Source organism: Punica granatum, chromosome 6, assembly GCF_007655135.1.
Source record: "Punica granatum isolate Tunisia-2019 chromosome 6, ASM765513v2, whole genome shotgun sequence".
NCBI classification, from domain to species: Eukaryota; Viridiplantae; Streptophyta; class Magnoliopsida; order Myrtales; family Lythraceae; genus Punica; species Punica granatum.
Window position 1 is genome coordinate 190,639 of NC_045132.1, and position 20,502 is coordinate 211,140.

The 20,502-nt window shown below is 40.6% G+C and overlaps 3 protein-coding genes across 4 annotated transcripts; 1 reads left to right on the top strand and 2 right to left on the bottom strand.

Moving 5' to 3' along the window:
- Positions 1-3,361: 3,361 nt before the first annotated feature.
- On the top strand, positions 3,362-4,947 carry LOC116210991 (probable carboxylesterase 18). The gene has a single exon (XM_031545168.1). The coding sequence runs from the start codon at positions 3,606-3,608 to the stop codon at positions 4,743-4,745; it is 1,140 nt and encodes a 379-aa protein (XP_031401028.1). The 5' UTR covers positions 3,362-3,605; the 3' UTR covers positions 4,746-4,947.
- Positions 4,948-5,562: 615 nt separating this feature from the next.
- Positions 5,563-11,261, bottom strand: LOC116210989 (long chain base biosynthesis protein 1-like). 2 transcript variants are annotated; one of them, XM_031545166.1, is made up of 13 exons: positions 10,975-11,261; positions 10,055-10,242; positions 9,844-9,938; positions 9,052-9,143; positions 8,608-8,701; positions 8,443-8,515; positions 8,218-8,350; positions 7,651-7,825; positions 7,123-7,260; positions 6,929-7,024; positions 6,426-6,567; positions 6,175-6,302; positions 5,563-6,014 (listed from the first exon to the last, which is right to left on the bottom strand). In XM_031545166.1, the coding sequence occupies exons 2-13, from the start codon at positions 10,158-10,160 to the stop codon at positions 5,835-5,837; spliced, it is 1,452 nt and encodes a 483-aa protein (XP_031401026.1). In that variant the 5' UTR covers positions 10,161-10,242; positions 10,975-11,261; the 3' UTR covers positions 5,563-5,834. The 2 variants fall into 2 exon arrangements, with proteins under 2 accessions (XP_031401026.1, XP_031401027.1); XM_031545167.1 differs by lacking the exon at positions 10,975-11,261 and having other exon boundaries at positions 8,608-8,693.
- An 853-nt stretch (positions 11,262-12,114) lies between these two features.
- On the bottom strand, positions 12,115-20,136 carry LOC116210835 (DNA (cytosine-5)-methyltransferase 1-like). Its single transcript, XM_031544922.1, has 12 exons — positions 19,558-20,136; positions 17,191-18,676; positions 15,377-16,877; positions 15,085-15,246; positions 14,384-14,585; positions 14,166-14,277; positions 13,937-14,084; positions 13,657-13,854; positions 13,258-13,536; positions 13,001-13,162; positions 12,665-12,883; positions 12,115-12,557 (listed from the first exon to the last, which is right to left on the bottom strand). The coding sequence occupies exons 1-12, from the start codon at positions 19,643-19,645 to the stop codon at positions 12,414-12,416; spliced, it is 4,701 nt and encodes a 1,566-aa protein (XP_031400782.1). The 5' UTR covers positions 19,646-20,136; the 3' UTR covers positions 12,115-12,413.
- Between the last annotated feature and the right edge of the window lie 366 nt (positions 20,137-20,502).

Genomic DNA, 20,502 nt, shown 5'->3' on the forward strand with positions numbered 1-20,502 from the left:
ACCCGAATGGAGTGATCTAATAAAGTTAAAGAAAATTGGCATTCTCAATATCTTGGTAAAATATGGGATTAATGTGCAAATACCAAAAGAATAATTACTAATTCTACGATGGGCGAAATTAGAATTACATAAATCTCATGCATTGAAGTGCAATTTGAGAGATTGTGGCCCCCAAGCTATACGTTAAATAGAGCGATATACTGAGGCTCCATTACTTAGAGAATCAAACAACCCACACCCATAACGTACCAGCTTGGAAGACCACAAACTCTATACAATCTCACGTTATGGATTCAGGAACGCTTCCGACTAATCGATTTCTCGACAGATTCATCATCTGTGATCTTAGAGATTCAATAATTCGATTCTAACAAATGGTATTAAAGCGGCACAAGCTTGAATCGTTGATAAAATCAGGGTTTTTTTTGTTTTAAATTCGGATTAAAATTGATTCAGTGAAATTAGGTATTGATTGTTAACGTTTCCCGTCCATAATTTCCCTGATCGGTTTCACAACTTGTTGCTCGACAATTGGCCAATTTGCTTGATAGATTAAAGCATGGACTCCATTTGACCCCGGAGCTTCAAAGGGAAACATACCTCGGAGTGTCATCTTCACTTCATCCACCGATACTTCCTCCTCCATACATAATGCGGCAGAAAAAAGAGTAATTTTATGTTATTTGGGCGTTTTTGTAATTTTTAGGGAATAGTTTATTTCCTTCGTTATAATTTCGTTTAAGCCCATTTAAGCGTTGTAATCCTTAGGGCTAACAAAAAGAGTTTTTTTTTATGAATAAAATTTCAAGAGAATATTTTCTATATTTTCTCAAATTCAGTATTGATTGAATCAATGAATTTGATGCATATTCTCTGGTATTCGTAGAATCAACAGGTTATAAAATATTGTTTTCTGGCATTCGTGTGCGAATTAACGAATTACAATTGTTCTTTAGTTTCGTTGCGTCAGTTGGCATCAAAGCTGCGTTCGCTCTTGGATTAGCGATGCCGCCCCGAAGAACGGCTAATCAATGTCGTGCTGCGGAGGAGGACGAATTGGATCAGAGGATCGAAGACATATCATATGATGAAACCAATCCAGTTTTCGATATACATCCAGATGAAGATCAAGGAGAAGTTACAAAATTTGTATTTGATGATCAAGGAAAACCAACGTTCATTGTCAACAAATCCATATTAAAGGATATTGGAGGTGATAAACCTTTTTATTATTGTACTCAGATTGATGATATTATAGATGAAGAAATTTCCAATGCAAAAAAAGATGCATGGATGCTTACGGTGTCGATTTCGGAGGTTATTCAGCTGCCAAAGTTGGTCGAAGTGCACGTGACTCGATCAAGAAAGTAAAGATTCAGTGAAAGTGTTTATTGGCTAAGAGGTGTACGAAATTTTATGCACGAATAATTAAGAGAAAAGGTTCGCAAAGAGAAGAATGCATTCAAATGGCAAGTGAGAAAGTAGTAGAAACGTATTAATCTTTCTATTCGTGAAGATCAAGGTGATAGTTCGGACAATAACGATTCGATGGCGAATTCTCTCTATCCATGGGAGAATGATGCAGCAGCAAACGGACAATTTTATGTTATTTGGGCGTTTTTACAATTTTTAGGGAAAGATTTATTTTACAAAATAGTTTATTTTCTTCGTTATAATTTCGTTTCCTTCGTTATAATTTTGTTTAAGCCTATTTAAGCGTTGTAAGCCCTAGGACTAAGAAAAAGAGTTTTTTTTATGAATAAAATTTCGAGAGAATATTTTCTCTATTTTTCCAAATTCGGCATTGATTGAATCAACGAATTTGATACTTATTTCCTGGTATTCGTAGAATCAACAGGTTATAGGAGATTATTTTCTGGCATTCGTGTGGAAATCAACAAATTACAATTGTTCTTTAGTTTCCTTGCGTCAATACAGTTCCCATTTTTTATATGGGAATGGTAGTGGTATGGTAGGACGCACGAGGCCCATCGAACTAGAGTAAAATCTCCGGAAGTGGCTAGTGACGAAATTTTTCAAGGTATAATCATCAAAACACTAGTTGCCATCTACAAGTCGTAGTCCCTCAATCTGAATGTTTCCTTTTTATAATAGCCTTCGAGTGGAAATACTTGGTGTTTTGGTCGCTAAATCTTACCAAATTGCTTCTGGATTTCTGATACCACAAGAGCTCCTCTTGCGACAATACCTCTTCGAGCTCCCTATCCAACTCAATCTTAGACTTTCCTCTTACTAGACAAAGTCTTGTATGTAATGATTAGACAACGTGACAATGTCAAAAGTCAATCAATGTTTGCCATTTTTGTTTTTAGTTTTATCACAAAAAAAAATGTTGTTGATAAAAATAAATTTTTTTTATTTATCTTGTGATATAATTTTCCTCCTACTAGAGAAAGTTTTATATGTAATGATTATACCACATGACAATGTCACAAATTAATCAAGGTTTGCCATCTTAAATTTTAGTTTTATCATAAAAATAAAAATAAATCAATTGTTGACAAAAATAAATTTTTTTATGTGTCTTTTGATATAATGTCATATGATATAACTGTTAGACACAATATTTCTTCTCTTACACAGTCTACAATATCTTTTTTTTTCAAATTACGTGATTTCTTCAATAGCATTGTTTCCTTCAATAATGTGATGGAGTGGATTGGGAACGAGATCAAGAAGGAGCAGCCGAAGAAAAGTGGATCGATGAGAGCAATAATAGAACAGGGATAGGCCTAAAGATCGAGTTCAAGAGAAAGCAGAACAAGCGGTGGGAGAGTGGGTGTCATTGGACATAAGGAGAGAGAGAGAAAAAAAAAAAGGGTTGCGGAGAAGACGAATAATGGAGGGAGAGGGTTAGCGCACTCCTTTTTTTTAAAAAAAAATTGAATAATTTTTATATTGTTTAAACACTTCGCGGGCCTCGATAATGTCACGTCAGTAGGATCCATTAAAGTTAACGATTGAAGTAACGACATGTTAAATGGAATAAAAAGTCGAAGTTGATGATTTTCTATACATTTTTTAAAAATTCGTGCTACCATCGATAAAATGATCGAAGTTCATGAATTTTAAGGTTTAATTTAAAATCCTCTACCTTTATTGCTGGCTGTCGCAGCTGCATTCGATGAACAAATGCAATGCATAGTATGGTAATTATTACAGTGTCTACCTAGCAGAATATAGCCGCTAGCTAGCAGTGCCACTGCATGCGCTGTACTGCACTGCATTAATTTGCATATGCATTGCCATTGGCGTAGGTTTTCTATGCAAGCATTCAACTGAATTTTTTTTTTCCGATTATATAGAAAAATTTATGAGCCTAGTATTATGAATGCTGTACAGTATTATGGTCTTATGCGTCGTCGGTGGATCGTGGAATCTTCATCGTCATTAATTAACCATACCATCTCTCTCTCTCTCTCTCTCTCTCTCTGTAACCAATTAACCATATGTCTATCTCCCCGGCCCTTTTTCTCTCCTCTCTCTCTTAAGTAACATCATTCCATTTCCTTTTCATACCTTATGACCACACGCCATCGTGCCTAAAAGAGAGGACCATAGAGAGAGAGATCACGTACGTAAAAATGGCAGCTCTTGCATCAGATGCTAATGAGCTTCCTCCTAGGAAAATGATTACGGCAGGGGGTGCAGATGACGCTGCTCATGATCACGATTCTTCTTCATTCCCCACTCCCGCAGCTTCCTCTTCCCTCAACCCCAAGCCTAATAATAAGCCAGCCCTCCCTTGGAAGACCCGCATCGCCATCGCCCTCCTCTCCCACGTCACCGACTTCGCCCGCCGCTCCGACGGCTCCATCAACCGCCGCCTCCTCCACTTCCTCGACTTCACCTCCCCGCCCACCCCCTCCACCCGCCGTGGCCACGTCTCTTCCTCCGACATCACTGTCGATCCCGCCCGCCACCTCTGGTTCCGCCTCTTCTCTCCCAGCTCCCCCGGCCCCCTCCCCGTCATCTTCTTCTTCCACGGCGGCGGCTTCGCCTTCCTCAGCCCCGCCTCCAGCGCCTACGACGCCGTCTGCCGCCGTCTCTCCCGTGAGCTCCCCGCCATCATCATCTCCGTCAACTACCGCCTCTCCCCGGAGCATCGCTTCCCCGCCCAGTACGACGATGGGTTCGACGTCCTCAGGTACGTGGATGAGCACCCGTACGAGCTGCCCCAGAAGGCAGACCTGGGCCGCTGCTTCCTCGCCGGGGACAGCGCGGGGGCCAACATCGCCCACCACGTGGCAGTAAGGGTATGCAAGTCGTCGTCGAGCAGCTGCTGCTTCGAGGCGGTCAGGATCAGGGGATTAATCTCGATCCAGCCGTTCTTCGGCGGGGAGGAGCGGACGGAGGCAGAGATCCGGCTGAGGAACGCGCCGGTGGTGTCGGTGGAGCGGACGGACTTGTGCTGGAAGGGGTTCCTGCCGGAAGGGGAGGACAGGGACCACTGGGCGGCGAACGTGAGTGGGCCCAAGGCAGTGGACATAGCGGGGGTGGAGGGGTTCCCGGCGGTGCTGCTGTTCGTGGCGGGGTTCGACCCGCTGAGAGACTGGCAGAAGAGGTACTACGAGTGGCTGAAGAGGTCCGGCAAGGAGGCGGAGATGGTGGAGTATCCCAATAGCATCCACGCCTTCTATGTCTTCCCGGAGCTGCCGGAGTCCGCCCAGTTAGTCTCGGAGATGAAGAATTTCGTCGACCGGAAAATCAAATCTTCTTTTTAAATTAACTTAATTTACCAGGAACAGAGAAGAAATTATTATTATTATATTTAAGATTGTATATGACAATTTACAATTATTCTCGTACTATTATATTATAGATATATATATGAATTTTGCATTGGGCGGTTGGTTGGTTGTACTTATAGTACGCGTTAATTATCTCGATGGGATATTAATGAATTATTGTACTGCACCTTTTCTAGTTCTAGTTCAAGATGATGACTAGCCTTATTGATGATTGAAAGGGATAAGATAATGCACTTACTTGTGTTACGTTAGTAACGGAGTCAAGTTTAATTTGATTTGATTTGAGAAGATATAAATAAAAATATTCTCGAAAAGTACGTGATAGAATTTGAATAAGAAAATAAAAGAGTAATTATTATGTTATTGAATTGAAAGAAAAAAAAAGTGAAGTTAAATTAATTTGATTTTTATTACTAAACAGACTAATTACTTATATAGGCTAGGACAGGCTAGACAAGGCTAGGCTAATCGTTTCAGCGGGGCTCCCATCCATTATTAACACAAGCTGAGTTGACAGAACTTCCCTAATGTCGAACATATTAGTATAGTAGGTACCGTGCTCTTCCTTTTCATATCGTCGATTTCAGTATGTAAGTCCAGGGAACCCCACAACCACAAGCAAGCTTTTTCCTCGCAAGTACCAAGCAGATGCCATTGCTCGATTCAAGTGTTTGTGTAACGAGAGCTCAAGTCAGTCTAGTACAGCATAACATTGACCCTGCAGCGAGGCCAAGGCATAGGTCTAGTTGACATTGTTCGATCTCTCTAATTAAGTTAAAAGCTGATGAGAGAGAGAAAAAACTAGAAGATTAGCCGGAAAACAAAAAAAAAAAAATTACAATTAAATATTATGCTACATATATTATACTATATTATACAAACAGCAGCCCATAACCCCCTACCAAATATATAAATGACTCACTTAGCCGCTTAAATTTTCTGAATAAAAATACATTAACCCAAAATATTTCATTTCACACAAGAAGAAAAAAAAATATCACTCCGCTCCACTCCACTCAACAGCTGCAGAAATTTATGTGCGAAAGCGGAAGTGCATGAACCTCACTTAGTATTTTCCTCGAGGATACGTGCTGCAGCTCTCCAAAGCGTCTCGCAAGCCTTCCTAAGGTCAGATTCTGAATGTGCAGCTGAAACGAACAACCTGATTCCCATGGGGAGACGGCATTTGTCGAGCGTTGATCTCTTGGAAGCCACCACACAGATGGAACCTTCCTTCAACACCTGACATATATATATACACACACACACACACACACACACACACACATATACATGCGCAAAAAAATAAAAATAAAAATAAAAGAACCACTATTGTCAGATCCTCTTCCCCTTGCAATATATTTTTTTTAAACGAATAGGTTCCGCTCCAGTTTCTACTTACATAAGCAGCAATATCTTCGAGAAGCTGGAGATCATTTCTCGCACAACCTGTTGGCTTCTTCAGCCGGAGGAAAACAATGGGGGATTTTGGGTTGCTCGCCAATGAAAGTCCCGGTATGTCCGAGAGTCCTGCAGTGGAGAAGCCACGGTCGAATTAAAGAAAAACAGGTAAAAGAGATTGGCATTCTCCTTAATGATGTACGCGCATGCATTTTACGAATGCTTAGCATAGAGAACAGGTCAACTCCCAACCTTTCCATAACAACGCAATGTTTTCCTTCAACTTTCTTATCAGGCTGGGATTTTCTTCTAGGATATCGATGGCAGTAATTGCAGCACTCGCTAGGTATGGAGGCAAAGATGCAGAGAAGAGATACCCAGAGCCACTCAGTCGCTGCAAATGCATAGACCCAGGCATCAGCAACCGAAACCATACATTGAAAAGGGATAAAAGAAAATAAAAGAAAAGAGAGAGAGAGAGAGAGAGAGAGAATGATGACCACTCTGCTGGTGCCAATAAAGCTAAAGATATTTCTTCATAACAAACAAGTTGTTGGTTTTGCGGTAAGCAGCATCCACTCAGTTCAAATCCCGAGAAAAGTAACAATGTCTCCCACAATTTTATTTCGCCCATAAATTAAAAGATTTTTCGTCATATAAAATCTGTCTTCATACTTTTTCTTTCTACACAAGTATTTATTTTACTTTGAATGACTAATACTTCAATCAAAGGAAGGAAGAATTGCATCACATACTTGGTGATCATTGACTCTAGAACTGCCAGTGCAGAATCCTCCCTCTGTGGCCAATGCATGCCCCATTGCCGCTGTTATAATATCTATCTTCTCCACCTGAAAACGTCACCATTTACAATCACAAGTTGCAATTAAATATGCACCACTAATGTCGAAAAGAAAAGAAGAACGATTGAAGGCCTCAATAGACATACTGGAACTCCAAATTGCTCAGTCAGACCTCTTCCAGTACATCCAAGGACGCCGACTGAATTACTCTCGTCCAGCAAGACACGGAACCGATACTTCTTCAATCTGATGATCTCATCCAAGGGAGCTATTTGCCCAGAATTCTGCAAATATTGCAATCAAACATCATTGCTCAGTGCGCCTTTGTCTTAGCGTTAGTAGTCAACGTACACTTCTCATAACATTTGCAACCATACAATCAATAGGAGGTTCTATTTGAATAGAAGGAAATGGAGGACTCTCTTTAGATGTGCTAATCCATATTCAACCATTTCATATTCTAAAAGCCCTTTTGCTATCACAGATAAAGATTTGCAAATCAGTTCCGTAGTAAAATACAGCTAGAATCAACAATGAAACAAATGGATAATTGAAAACCAAATCCATTACCAGTATGGGCAGAGTTAACCTAGAAGCTGTCTTTATAAGCCATTCTGCCACTCCTAAACATGAATATACAAATAAAGGTGACATGCAAAACTGAAGGAAGGTACCTGATATACAGCTTCGACCACTATATAACGACGCAATTTCTTAGCCCGCTTGTTCCCAGCTGTGACTTTATCCAATGTGCTTCTCAAAGAGTCCATGTCATTGTGCTTGAAATACGCTACCGTGCTTCTAGAAAGGTGTAAACCATTCTGGATGCTCCAGTGCACACCCTCATCCCTGCAAAATGATAGAAAATGATTCAACATCAATGGAAATCTTCATGTCATTTAATCAAGCTCCAAATGTCTTTGAACTTTAGAGTATACAGCTTCAATGATATTTGATCAACACATAAAAGTTAATAAACCTTAGGTATTTTAAATGGATTTCTTAAAACTCCCCCTGGTAGTTCAGATATTTGAAGACTAGACAGGGAGAAAAGAACACTAATAAATTCTACTCTTCCTTTCCCCCAGTTTAAGGCTATATTATATGCAAGATAGCATCAACACACTACTGCCAGAGCATTAAATTTGAAGGATAAAGGAGTATGGGAATATCCAGAACTCTCTTCCCTAATAGAGCTGGATGAAAGAAACTATTAGAGGAAAGAGGATAGTTATACTCACGCCACAATGACATCTCCCTTTTTACAAAAAGCTGGAATGGCACTGAACATGGTCGAGAGTCCATAAGAGTAGAGAATGGAGTCCGGAGTTCCCAAGAAGTTTGCTATTCTGGCCTCACAATCAAGATGGACATCTAAAAGAGAAATAAAGTCACATTACAATTCCATAAAAGGATAATTAGAGAATTCCTCTGAGTAAATGAGGAAATTGCTGGTCTGAGTTTACCAATCGTTCCAATAAATGCACGAGGACCACAGGAACCAACACCATATTTCTCCAATGCAGATATACAAGAATCCTGGAATGAAGGAGTGCTGTAAGCACTACATATGAGCAAAGTATCCCCAAAAAGAGCTAAATAATTTTTTTAGGAACATTATTTTTACTTACAAGTAACTTTTCATGCCCAATTAGCCCCAGATAATTTGCAGATGCAAAATTGATAACTTCTTTACCATTGACTATTGCATGTGGACCTGCAGCACTGCGTAAAAGGCAACTTATGAGCATCATTTCCGAAAAAAATTATAAATTCAGTAATATTTCATCCATCAATAAGTTGCTTCAGAAATCCAACATCAATTTTTCTCTGACAAGAGGCATAGAGATAACAGAAGGATTACTCTGTGAAAAACGATTACGGTCAGCAGCAAAAGACGGAGCAAAATGTAAATGAAAAGGAATAGCGGTGCGGTGTAAAAGAAAATTTTCTATTTTATTTAAGTAAAACACCGCCGAGTTCATTCCTCTGCAAACTGGAGGAAGAAGAAAAATTCAACTCGACAATGGTTTCTCGATAAATAAAAGAAACGAAACAGAACAGAACTGTTTCACCTTTCAAATGCTGGTGGCTCATACTGCATGTCTTTGGCAATAGTAGGGATAAGGGGTTCGGGAACCCATTCATCACAGAGATCATCTATTTCCTGTAGAAACCACGCACGGTTAAGGGCTAGGAAATAAAAGCATTGCAAAGATATGGAAACAGTAAACCTGCGAATAAAATTACCTTATGAGGTGACAGTATAAAGTAACAGGGGAAACCTACATCTACAGTCGAGAGTAGAGATAACACTTCATCAATTCAGTGGCTTAAAACATCAGCAATGCCAAAATACAATTTTGGAGTCTCTTCAAAGTGTTTCTTAAAACAAGAGATAAAGACCAGAAGACAAACACTGAAAGGAAATAGAGTTCTCAAATTTTCCAAATGCCAAGCAACATCAAGGAAAACTGCAGATCTGATAATAAAGATGAAAGAAGCAGTTCAGCCCAATTGCAGCCTTACAAACCACAACATTAAAAGTCAATTAAGTCGGTCTAATATGTTCTACAAGGGATCTATTAACAAGCTTTCTAATACAAGCATGACATACTACCAGCAATAGCCAGCTAGCTATAAGTCTCGTTTAACCAGGCACATAGGATATTACTATAAGCTGTTCAACGGTGGCAAACCTCTGTTTGTAAAGTTGTAGCGATCATTTATTGATCAGAAGAAGGTAGTTGTAGTTGGAAATTTAAACGAGCAACTCTAAGAAGACTAGAAGGCAAAAATGGCTCTAAACCTAAAAGCAAAGTACAGAACAAGGGGCCTTTTACTCAAAATAAGAAAGGAAGGCAAACCTTCTCAGTCAACGGCCGTTTGGGAGGTTTGTAACTTTTCTGGGAGAGTAGGAATAAGATCGCCACCAGGAGCAGAGCCTCCACAAAGAGATGCCCTTTGACATCAGGAAAGAGAAGGGAAAATTCAATATATGGACAGTATGCCATTTAATGAATGGGGGGCACTATTTATTCAGACGGATAGGGAAGAGAAGAAGAGAAAACACAATACCGCCAATTTGGACGCCGAAGATGACGGCGCGTGCAGAAGGGACATCTAAAGCTAAAGTAATCCAATCCAAAGTATCATTGAGCATCTTGGCCACCGCGGATGCCATCTGCCCGCCCTTTAATTAATAATTGCAAACCAGGCTAGCAAGGTGAGATGAGGAGCCAGCCAGCTTACAGGAAAGGAAAGGCCTGCGAGTGAGCGAGCAAGTCGGAAGATTTATCATATCACCTAGGAAAAGCAATAGAATAGATAGATCTGCTGTATTCACGGACGGGAAAGCAATTAGCATATGGTTGGTTTGTACATCATACATTACGTAGCTTGAATATATATAGTAGATGATGAAAAGTGGGGAAGGAAGGGGAAAGTATAGAGAGTTATAATTCTAGTCCAGGGAACAGACAGCCTTCCTTAGCAGCTTCAAATGAAAGAAGAAGCGAGCAAACCAGATAACATGGAAATCTCGCGAAAGATGGTGACTTGTGTGTGTACTGTTGGGATTGAGATTGCCTCAGCAATAACACAACTTCAATTTGGTTTGTTATCAAGCTGATGGATGAGAAGTCTCATCTGAAATCCAATCATTTTGCTTTCTCACTTTCCTTCCTTCTTTACCGGATGAAATCCGGTATAGAAGGAAGCTACAAAGAAGAAGCTCAAAATCATCAATCGAATGATGAGATGACGAGAATCGACACGAAACTCAAAAAAAAAAAAAATAATAATAATAATAATAAGAAAGATTTGGAATAGTCAATTCAACTCAAGATGAGGAGGGACAAGGAGGCGGCGACAAGATCAAAATGCAAAAGCTCACCGTGCTCTTCTGATGCAGACGCAGATGCATAGCAACGAGAGAGAGATTCATTGGGAGAAATGAAATGAAGAAAGAACGGGATGATGGATAACTTTCAACTTACCCAACCGGAGGTAGATATCCTCTTGCTCTTCTGTTCTGCAGCTTCCTCCCTCCCCTCCCTTCTCTATTCCGGCTTTCGAACGAGAGAGAGAGAGAGAGAGAGAGATTTTTACATTCTGTCGTCGGTCGTCGGTCGTCGTTGTCTTTCGTGGTGGTGGTGGTGGTGGTGGTGGTGGTGGTGGTTGTTTTTGACGTCTATTTGATTTTGATTTTTGCGTACTGTGATTTGTGTTGTGTGACTGCGAGATGGGAGAGAGATTCAGACGAAAGCAACTTCCCACCCCCTACGCCCAAGCCCAAGCACTGGTCGTCCAGTCGTGTATATGTCGTCGTCGTCGTCATCATCATCATCATATTATAATAAAAAAAATTAATTAGTTAATCAACATTTAAATTAAAAAAAAATGCATCATTTCCATTTTTAATTATGTATATATATATTTATTAAATGAAATATATGCCTCCCGCGGGACTGGAGGGTGTAAATTAAATTCAGATGGTGCTGGCGCGTCATTCGGGATGAACACCGAAATTGTAATTCCTCTCCTATAACCTTTTACTGTATGACTTTCTCCTTAGTAATTTCTTACAATATCTTATTTAAAAAAATAAAAAGAGAGAGGGAAAAGCTGATCACATGATGAAGGATGCTCTTTCTCTTTCTATAGACCAGTTAGAATTGCTTGTAGAGTACTTGGAGAGATTTATGAGGAGGGAAGCAAGATTCTGAATGGTAAATTTAGGCAAAGTCTTGGATTTGGATTCGAATTCTTATAAATACAGAAAATTTATATTGAAAAGTTTTATCTTTTAGTGAAACTAATTTGATCCGCTTAAAATGATGAATTTTAAAAGAAAACGTGGTTTTATTTTTTAAAATTTGAAATACTCGACTCTTTTTTAAATGAAAAACATTTGATTTTTTTAAAAAAGCCAATCACGTAATTTTATATACAATTTACCCCTCTAACTCTTTCTTTAATAAAAAATATTTGACTTTTTTTAAGGAGCCAATCACGTAATTTTATATACAATATACTCAAACTGTTATTTCGCGACACCGCATTCCCGATTTGCCGGTGCTTCTGTCGAATGTTCCCAGCAAACTGAGTGAGGAGGGATGCTAAGCAGACATGGAGTGAAAGAGACAAAAATAAATAAATAAAAGGACTACTTAAATTCCTTTACATGATAATGGAGCGATGTGTGTTTCTTTTCTTTTCTTGCTGACAAATTTATATATATTTGGCTAATTGGATAATAGAAATTGATTGGGCAATTATCTCTTCTCGCTTACAGCCTATACCAATATTTTTTCTTTTTGTTCATATAAATATAAAAATAACAAATAAACAGTATTTATGTCTTCTCTTCCCTTCTCATCTCGACGCTTGAGTACATCCACTCCACCTATCCAATTGAAAAGGTATATGATTATATTTAAGCAGCAGAGAACGTCTTGGAGTCAATGGCCTCCTTAAGTTTCCGGCCTAGGGCATAAGCCAGAGGAGGAGGCACCGCATTCCCAATTTGCCGGTGCTTGTGTTGAATGTTCCCAGCAAATTGATACCCATCCGGGAACCCCTACACAAGATTCGAACCAACAAAATGAGTCCAAAAAAAGAAAAACTCATGTCCACATCAAGCTTGCTTCGCTGACACAAAAGTTTTTAAGTACACGGATAGCTTACTTGAGATCGGGCACATTCACGAACTGTAAGAATTCTGTCCTGCTCAGGGTGGAAGCACATCCCAACCTTTCCCATGGGTTGAGGATCCGTGATCGAAGTTGGGAAGTTCCCTTCCCAGTCCAACCTTCCGAACAGCCCCTTCCACTGATTGTGCCGCTTAGCAGTATTTGGCAGGCACCATGGTATCAGGTCAACAATTTGTCCAGTTGATAATTTTACCTGCAGCATTATAAGTGCAATTAAAAATCACCGCTGAAAATCAGTTTCCACAAAGATCATAGGGGAAAATATATATATATATATATATATATATATTAAACTTGAACTGCCATTTACCTTTTCATCAGGGAGGTCACGCCAATCAGCACCTGGCCGCTTTGGAATCCTCTGGCATCGGATCAAGTTGAGCTCATTCATCTCTTTTGATACATGATCAGTCAAGACCGCCATGTTACCTCTTATTTTCTTTTGGAACCATGAGACCGGATCGCTTTGGTACTGTATCGGAAAGAAGTAAAATTTCAGATTACAGTCCCAGAAAAGAACATTCAATTAGTGCAGAACCTACAAATGACATTCTTAGTTTTAGTCACCTCGAGAGTTGTCCTCGATGCCCCATTCCCAACTTCTGGGAGATCTCCAATCGTGTCCCTCACTGTAATCGCTCGAAAAGGAGCTCCAGTTGCTGTGCTCTGAACCGCCGCATAATGCAAATTTTGGGACAGCGCAATTTTCAACTCAGGGGCTGCAAAGACATGCATTGGCTCAGGCCACTTAGGAAGGACTGCCCCTGGAGCTGCCGCCCATATGAATGCTCGCTTCCGCGACTGAGAAACTCCATATGCTCCAGCCTCCAGAATACCAAACCTCACCTGAATCAAGTAATCAATCCCACATATCCCATCAGCATCTCGGTCTAGCATTTAGTAAAAGGGAAAAAAAAAAAAAAAAAAGACTTTAGTATAGCAGTTGCACAGATTCGATGAGTTTACCTGGTATCCCATCTCCAGGAGAGAGGCAAGAGTCAGCCGGAAAGTCTGTCCTTTATTGAAGGACACGAAATTCCTTACGTTCTCCAAGAGGAAGTACTTTGGCCTAAAGTATTCAGCAAACGATAGGAATGCCAATATCATCTCACACTGAACCTTGCTCCATGTACTTTGGTTGAACCGGTTCATCCCGGAGAAACCCTGAAAGACAGATCAGCATCTTAAAAGGTGTTCCACCTGAGAGCTGGCAAATAGCAGGAAAGAACATGATAATTTTCATTACCTGACAAGGGGGGCCTCCATTAATGAAATCAACTTGCCCTGGTAATGGCAAGTCAGCAATCTCTTTCTCATCAAGTTTGGCAGCAAGCTCAGCAGCTTCAGGTGTTGAAATGCAGTCATCTATGTCCCCACACTTCTGCATTATAGCCCTGCATTTTTTCATTTATTCAAATGGTAAGCATAACAGTTACATGTTAGGGGTACAGGCTGTATTGGAAGAGCATATTCACCTTAGGATCACATTGCAATTATTGACAAACATCGCTGACTCAGGATGATTGAGTTTAAATGCATCCGCAGCAGGCTCTTCATATTCTATTGCCCATTTCGTAACTGAAGCTCCTGCAACATTGGAAATTCAAATGTCTTAAGGGACAAATTGCCAGCGACCAAAAAAAACAGATTTACTGGGTTCGACAGGGAATCTTTATCAAATAATGAATATTACCAGATTGTTGTAATCCTTCAGACAAGCCTCCACAACCAGCAAAAATATCTAATGTGGACAAACGTTTTTGCTGAGATGCTTCTGTCTGTTTTGCAAGTTCTGAATCTTCTTCTCCTTCTTTACACTTCCCCTTTCTTTTTCTTACTGCAGCATCATCTCCTAGAGTTTCAACTGAGTATCTAACCTTAATGTGAGCTGGCAACTGATCAAATGTTCAAAATAATATTTGTCAAATGGCAGCATGTTTCACATGTAAGCTCATAATGCAACAATAGAAGCTCCGGAACAAAGCTTTCACTTCATCTAATCAACATCCTCTAAGAGTTCCACTACTTACTGAAAAACTAAAGGGTGTGTTTGGATTTTGAATATTTTTTAACTCAACTCCACTTACCTTCAATTCAACAACACAATTATTACTTAATCATTACTTTATCTCAATTATTCATTACTTTTGCACACTTTTTCTCATAATTCAACAACACAATCATTACTTAATTATTACTTTATCCCAACTATTCATTACTTTTTCATACTTTTTCTCATAATTCAACATCACAATCATTACAAACCAATTAAAACCAAAACTCAACTCAACTCAATTCAACTCTAAATCCAAACACATTCTAAGTGATAAGGACAATAGTATCACCTAAATCGTGCAGAAGAAAATGGAAGTCAAGCAAAACAGAAAAATTCACCTGCTTGAGTGATCCTTTTGTAGGATCATATAGACGCTCACAGTAGAAAATATGAAAAATAGCGGGGGAATCAGATGGTGGAATATCATTTTTCTTCCTAACTTCGCACTTCCCTTCTAGGGTATCAACAGTCAACATCTGTATTTCCTCACTGTAATAGACCTGAAAGTTGATCATTTACAAATATAAGAGATCTTGTATCATAGAAAATGGTATACAAGAATGGAGCCATAGTGATAAATCTAGAATGTGATGGCACAAAAAGAATTTTACTACCAACAATCATGCTCACCTCTCGAATGTCAGAATAATATGCCTTCTCGGATGAGATGTCCTCTGGCCTGTAAAACCTCCTGACTTTGATCTGGGTAGAATGTGCCTCAACTTTCTTTGTTTCTTTGGGGGCAAGTATCTCCAATAATTGGCACACGGCATACGCCTTCAGCCCCACATTTCTGCCTCCTTTAAAAGTTTCAGTCCCTTCACTTTCATCAGCAAAGCAATGGGGGCTTACGTAGACATAGTCATGGACAGAATAGTTGACTCCCTTATATAGAAAGTCCTTAGATGAACTTATCTTAAAAGTTTCCTTTTCCTTCTCAGATTCCCTTGTGTTGCAAGAGTAGCAACCACCACATCCAAAACCCACTGATTCAACAGGAAGACTAAAGAAAGCACCCCTCTCAGGCCAATACAAGCTCTTGCAGTAAAACTCGAGCAGCAATCCTTTCTTTTTCCTCTCCTCAGCTTTAGCTCGATCAAGAGCATCAGCAGTAGCATCACTTTTCCGGTACTGATGTCCCCATGGTCTCGAACGGATCTCCAGTGGAACTGTCTGCTTAATGTCACCCAATGCTATATCTGCACAATCATTCGTTAAAAATAACTCCCTCTCATTAGCAGCATTTCCCAGAACAGTTTGAGACCCCCGCTTCATCATTCTTCCGTGAAACATCTTGCTACCCCTTGATGTCTCATACATGTACACCACTAAATAAATTGCAGAAAAATCGTCTGATTCATCAACCTCCAACAAAACCGCAGCCCCTACATCAACCTGTTCTCCATGAACAATAGCCCGTCTATAAAGGGCTTCACCAGAGGATCTTTTGCCAATTATATCCCCGTCCCACCTTGTTTCTTTATGTGTGAAGGTCTTCCGAACCTTAGGCTCTGGACTTGTTTTCTGAACTTCAACAGGAACCAATGATGTCTCCTCAGAATCATCATCCTCATTGTCATCTTGCTCCTCAATCTCATCCTCCTCTTTTGCTTCAAGACATGCTCCCTCTTTTAAATCCTCTGGAGAATAATTTGAATAGTACTCTCCCCAAATTCTGTTAATCAGCCTTGTCGTCGTTGCCTGCATTGCCTTCCTCTTTGGTAAAGTAGGTCCCATTCCGGCCCTAGGATTCAAGTTTGGCAAACCCTTCTGCAATATCTTCTTCTTCTTTACGAGCCACTTTGTGTGGTGCCTCTCCTCCATTTTCTTCATAAGACCAGATACAAATGAACAGTTCCTAATCTTTTTATCAGGATAGACTGCAAAGAGTTGCAAGATAATCTGCCCATGCACCACAATGTATCTCTCCACAGCTGCTGCACTAGAGGAAATATAAGCAATGTGCGTTTCATCAAACTCAGACACCTTCTTGATGATATCCGCAAATGAGAGTTTTGACACTCGGCTTTGCTCTTTCAGCAATGTAATGATGCTTATTGCTACTCTTGCTGTCTTCAGTACTGGTCTGTACCACGGTGCATACTGCTTTGCTGGTTTGCCAAGTCTGTACCTGGTTAAGTAGAAAGGGGAAATTAATCAGTAGTCTTCTTTTAGTGCAGAGTGGACATTTCCGTCCAGTGAAAATGAACAACCTATCTTCTGAGAGTTCTTGCTCTTTTCAAGTTGCTGCAGCCAAAATTAATCAGGATCTTTTTTATTTTGCATTTGCATTTTCTTTTTTCCCCACTATATCAAAAGTTCTACTCCAATTAATCTCCAGGACTGTGGCAATCTAATGTAAATGCAAGTATGAAAGCTTCGTGCAACATGATATAGAAACCAACTGAGAACCTCAGACAATTTGGTAAAATTTGAGAAATTACCAGGCCAAATCAGTACGAATGGAAATGAAAACCATCGAAGATCCAAATTCTATCATCCATTCCTTTATTGCACTCAAATAAATTGAAATCCCATCCTCTTGCTGAGTTCCAGACAAACCAGAGGAAGACTGATCTTCATCAGTATCCAGACAGAATCCACTTCCATCATCAGCAGTCATGATGCCAGAACCAAAAATGGTCACGTCAATATCGTCACAGGGCTTCATAGGAAGAAGCTCCAATGAGAGCAACCTTGAATCTGAATCATAGAGGGACCAGTTGTGCAGCATGCTTCGAGGGAGCTCATCAATGTCAACCATATCAAGGTCGCCATCAAAAATGATGAACTCATCAGTTTCCTGCTCTTCATTCTTGTAGTATGCAGGTAGAGGGTAGTCATTTGCTATTTCATCTTCATTGATCTTGATGTAGAACTTGCCGGGTCCCACAGCAGATGAACCCTGTCCTTTCTTTTGCTTCCTCGATTGCCAGTACTCTTCTTCTTGCAATAACTTAGCTAGTTTCACATCCTCATCCTCCTCAGACTCTGCTTTCTCTCCATTAGCAGATCTTGCACCAATCACCAGATCCTTACCTGAAGAAGCCACATGTGCTTGCATGAAATTGCCATACTTATTGTTCTCATCTCTAAGTGCTGCTAGAACAGGCATCTCCACAAACATCCTCTCATTCTTTTTCGAAGTATCATCCAAACCCACCAGCTGGTTATAGATGAACTCACCCTGGGAAATGATGAAATCTCTAATAGAAGAGCCACTGGAGAAGCACTTGCTTCCACTCATAGCACGAATAACCCCAGCGAGCAGCTCATCAAGACTGCAGTCAGAACTCCCCCCAGAAGAAGCCGATAGCTTCTTGTAAACCTCCACACAAGCACGTGCCTTTTCAAAGAAATGATCATAGAATTTCTTGTAGCTACCAGCTGGTTTAAGGCAGTCGTAATCGGCAATATCAGTTGAAAGCCAAATGACTGGAGAGCCGTCTTCGTAACCAGAGATAGCCCAAGATTCTATGCGGCCAAACCCTTCACACCTGACGCCCTTCTCCCTGTCTTTCTCCTTCTCAGCAGATTCTTCAAGGGGTAATATGAGACCGGAGATGAACAGATCATCAACTTCCGACATCTCAAAGGGCTGAGGAAGTCCCTTCGAGTCATGCAGGATGAAATCAGAAAGTCTTCTGTTGGGTCGCTCATCATCTTTTCCAGCAGTCATACGGATAGCTAATATCTCATCTTCAGCTACCTGATCTTTCTTTGCCTCGATAAGATCAGACTTCTCAGAGAAGTGTTCGGGTTTCTCCTTGAAACTCGTACATGCCACCGCTCGCCTTGGCCTTTTAGGGGCACCGTCCTTCCCGTTCTGAGAGTGCGAATTCCGCTTCTTCCCGTTCTTGGTAGTTTTTGATGACCTTTTAGTTTTGGCGAGTGCAGCCTGTATTTCATCAACCTTATCAACCTCCATCCCTAAAAGTCATCACAACAGCAAAATGAGATTAAAGGCAATCAAAGTAAAGGAAAACCAGAAAATTCAGAGCAAAAAGAAGCTTCCGACGATCAAAGGGTGGAGGAAATGTAATGAATGTACTACACATGTATAGATTAAAAGGAAAAAAAAGTTAAATTAAACGAAAGGAACGGGAGAGAACAGTGGCAGAACAAAGCAAAATCAAGAAAAGACTGCTCTGATCTTAACAGCATTGGCAGAATTTTTGGCCGCAATGGTAGTACTAGACTAGATTAAAAAATGGGCATCTTAACATAAGATTTAAGAACCCACTATCTTACGCACACAGACACCTCCTCAAAATCGAAAACAAGACACTCATAGCTCGGATTCTCGTGAAATTCTTGCTAATCAGTCAGGAAAAGGAAAAAATTGCCCAACAGCCATTGTCTGTGGATGCCAACTATACCGGGATTTTCCTTCCGCAATAGAACAAACCAAACGTCAGCTCGAAACGGGAAACCAGATACTCCAGACAGGCTGGTGAAGTGGTAAGAGTGTTACAAATGTGAATGAAGCATGGGATTGGAGAAGCAAAATGGGAAGAATCAATGGAGTGGAGAGGCAAGCCTAGCCATAGTCATTAATCAATCCTAGCTGATGAATAGAAAAGAACAATCAAGGCAAGGAATACACAGCAACACGTGATACCTGTGGGCTAGCTAAGCTCGTCAGATCTATGGGTGGTTCCAAGTGAGAACGGAAATCAAAAAAGGGTGTCCTGTCCCCTCCCGGGAATTAAGGGGGAGAGAAAAAAAAAAAACCGAAACGAAACGAAACAAAATTACAGAGATGAGCTGGGATGGGAGACTGCATCTGCATGGGGTTTTCTTCTCTTTACCTGAGGATGAATTAGAGGGGTTGTCATCGCCGCCAGGTGGCCCGCTCTCGCTGGACACAGCAGAGTCCAACAAAACCGCCGATCCCATTTCTCAGTTGGATCCCTAGCAGTAGCAGCAGACGCTCACTCACTCAATCGCACCGAAAAGAAATGGGAATAGCAGAGAGAGAGAGAATTATCACATAGATGGGGTCTGGTCTCTCACTCTCCACTGCCACTCACTGTGGTGTGGACTGAGGAAGTGGGGGCTGGCTGCCTATAAATGGCTGAAGGAAGAGAGCGATGGAGGCTTGGATATGGAAGATGAAGATTGATGACTGTGCTTTTGCTTGCGGTCGGGCGGGCGGCGGCGAAAAGATTGGGCGGGAAGAGGATGAGAGGGATTTGGTTTTGGGTTTGGCCATCCCCCGAAAAAACCAAAAGTTGGCGCCACACGAGACAGTCCCCAAATTGGCTGCACAGCACAACACAGCAAAGGCGCGCGCACACGCTCCCCCACCCTTCCCCTCTTTTAATTTCTTTCTTTCTTGTTCACTTCCTTCCGACACTTTTCTTTCCTTCCTTCCTTCCTTCCTTCTTGTTGCCGTTGTTTCTTTTCATTCACTCCTCCTCCTTCCAGAAATGTAGACAAACTTTAATTCCTCACTTGCTTTTCCTAGATTTATGATAACTCTTTATGTCAGAGTTATTTTCTCCGTTAATGAGCAAATATTCGTGCTAAATCTTCGACTGTTGTTCGGGTTCTTGCTACTTTTAGGTCAAGTTAGTTGTTTTTGGAAATCTCTATCCTTTTGCCCGTATTTTTAAGATTTTGGTACTCATGAAATGTATATTCGTATTTGATAGAAGCATCAAAATGAAGATTCGTGGCTGCACTGACCATAGTTGCAAGTTGCAACTATAACGATCTATAGTCGTGACTCTAGTATGGAAATCATGGGCATA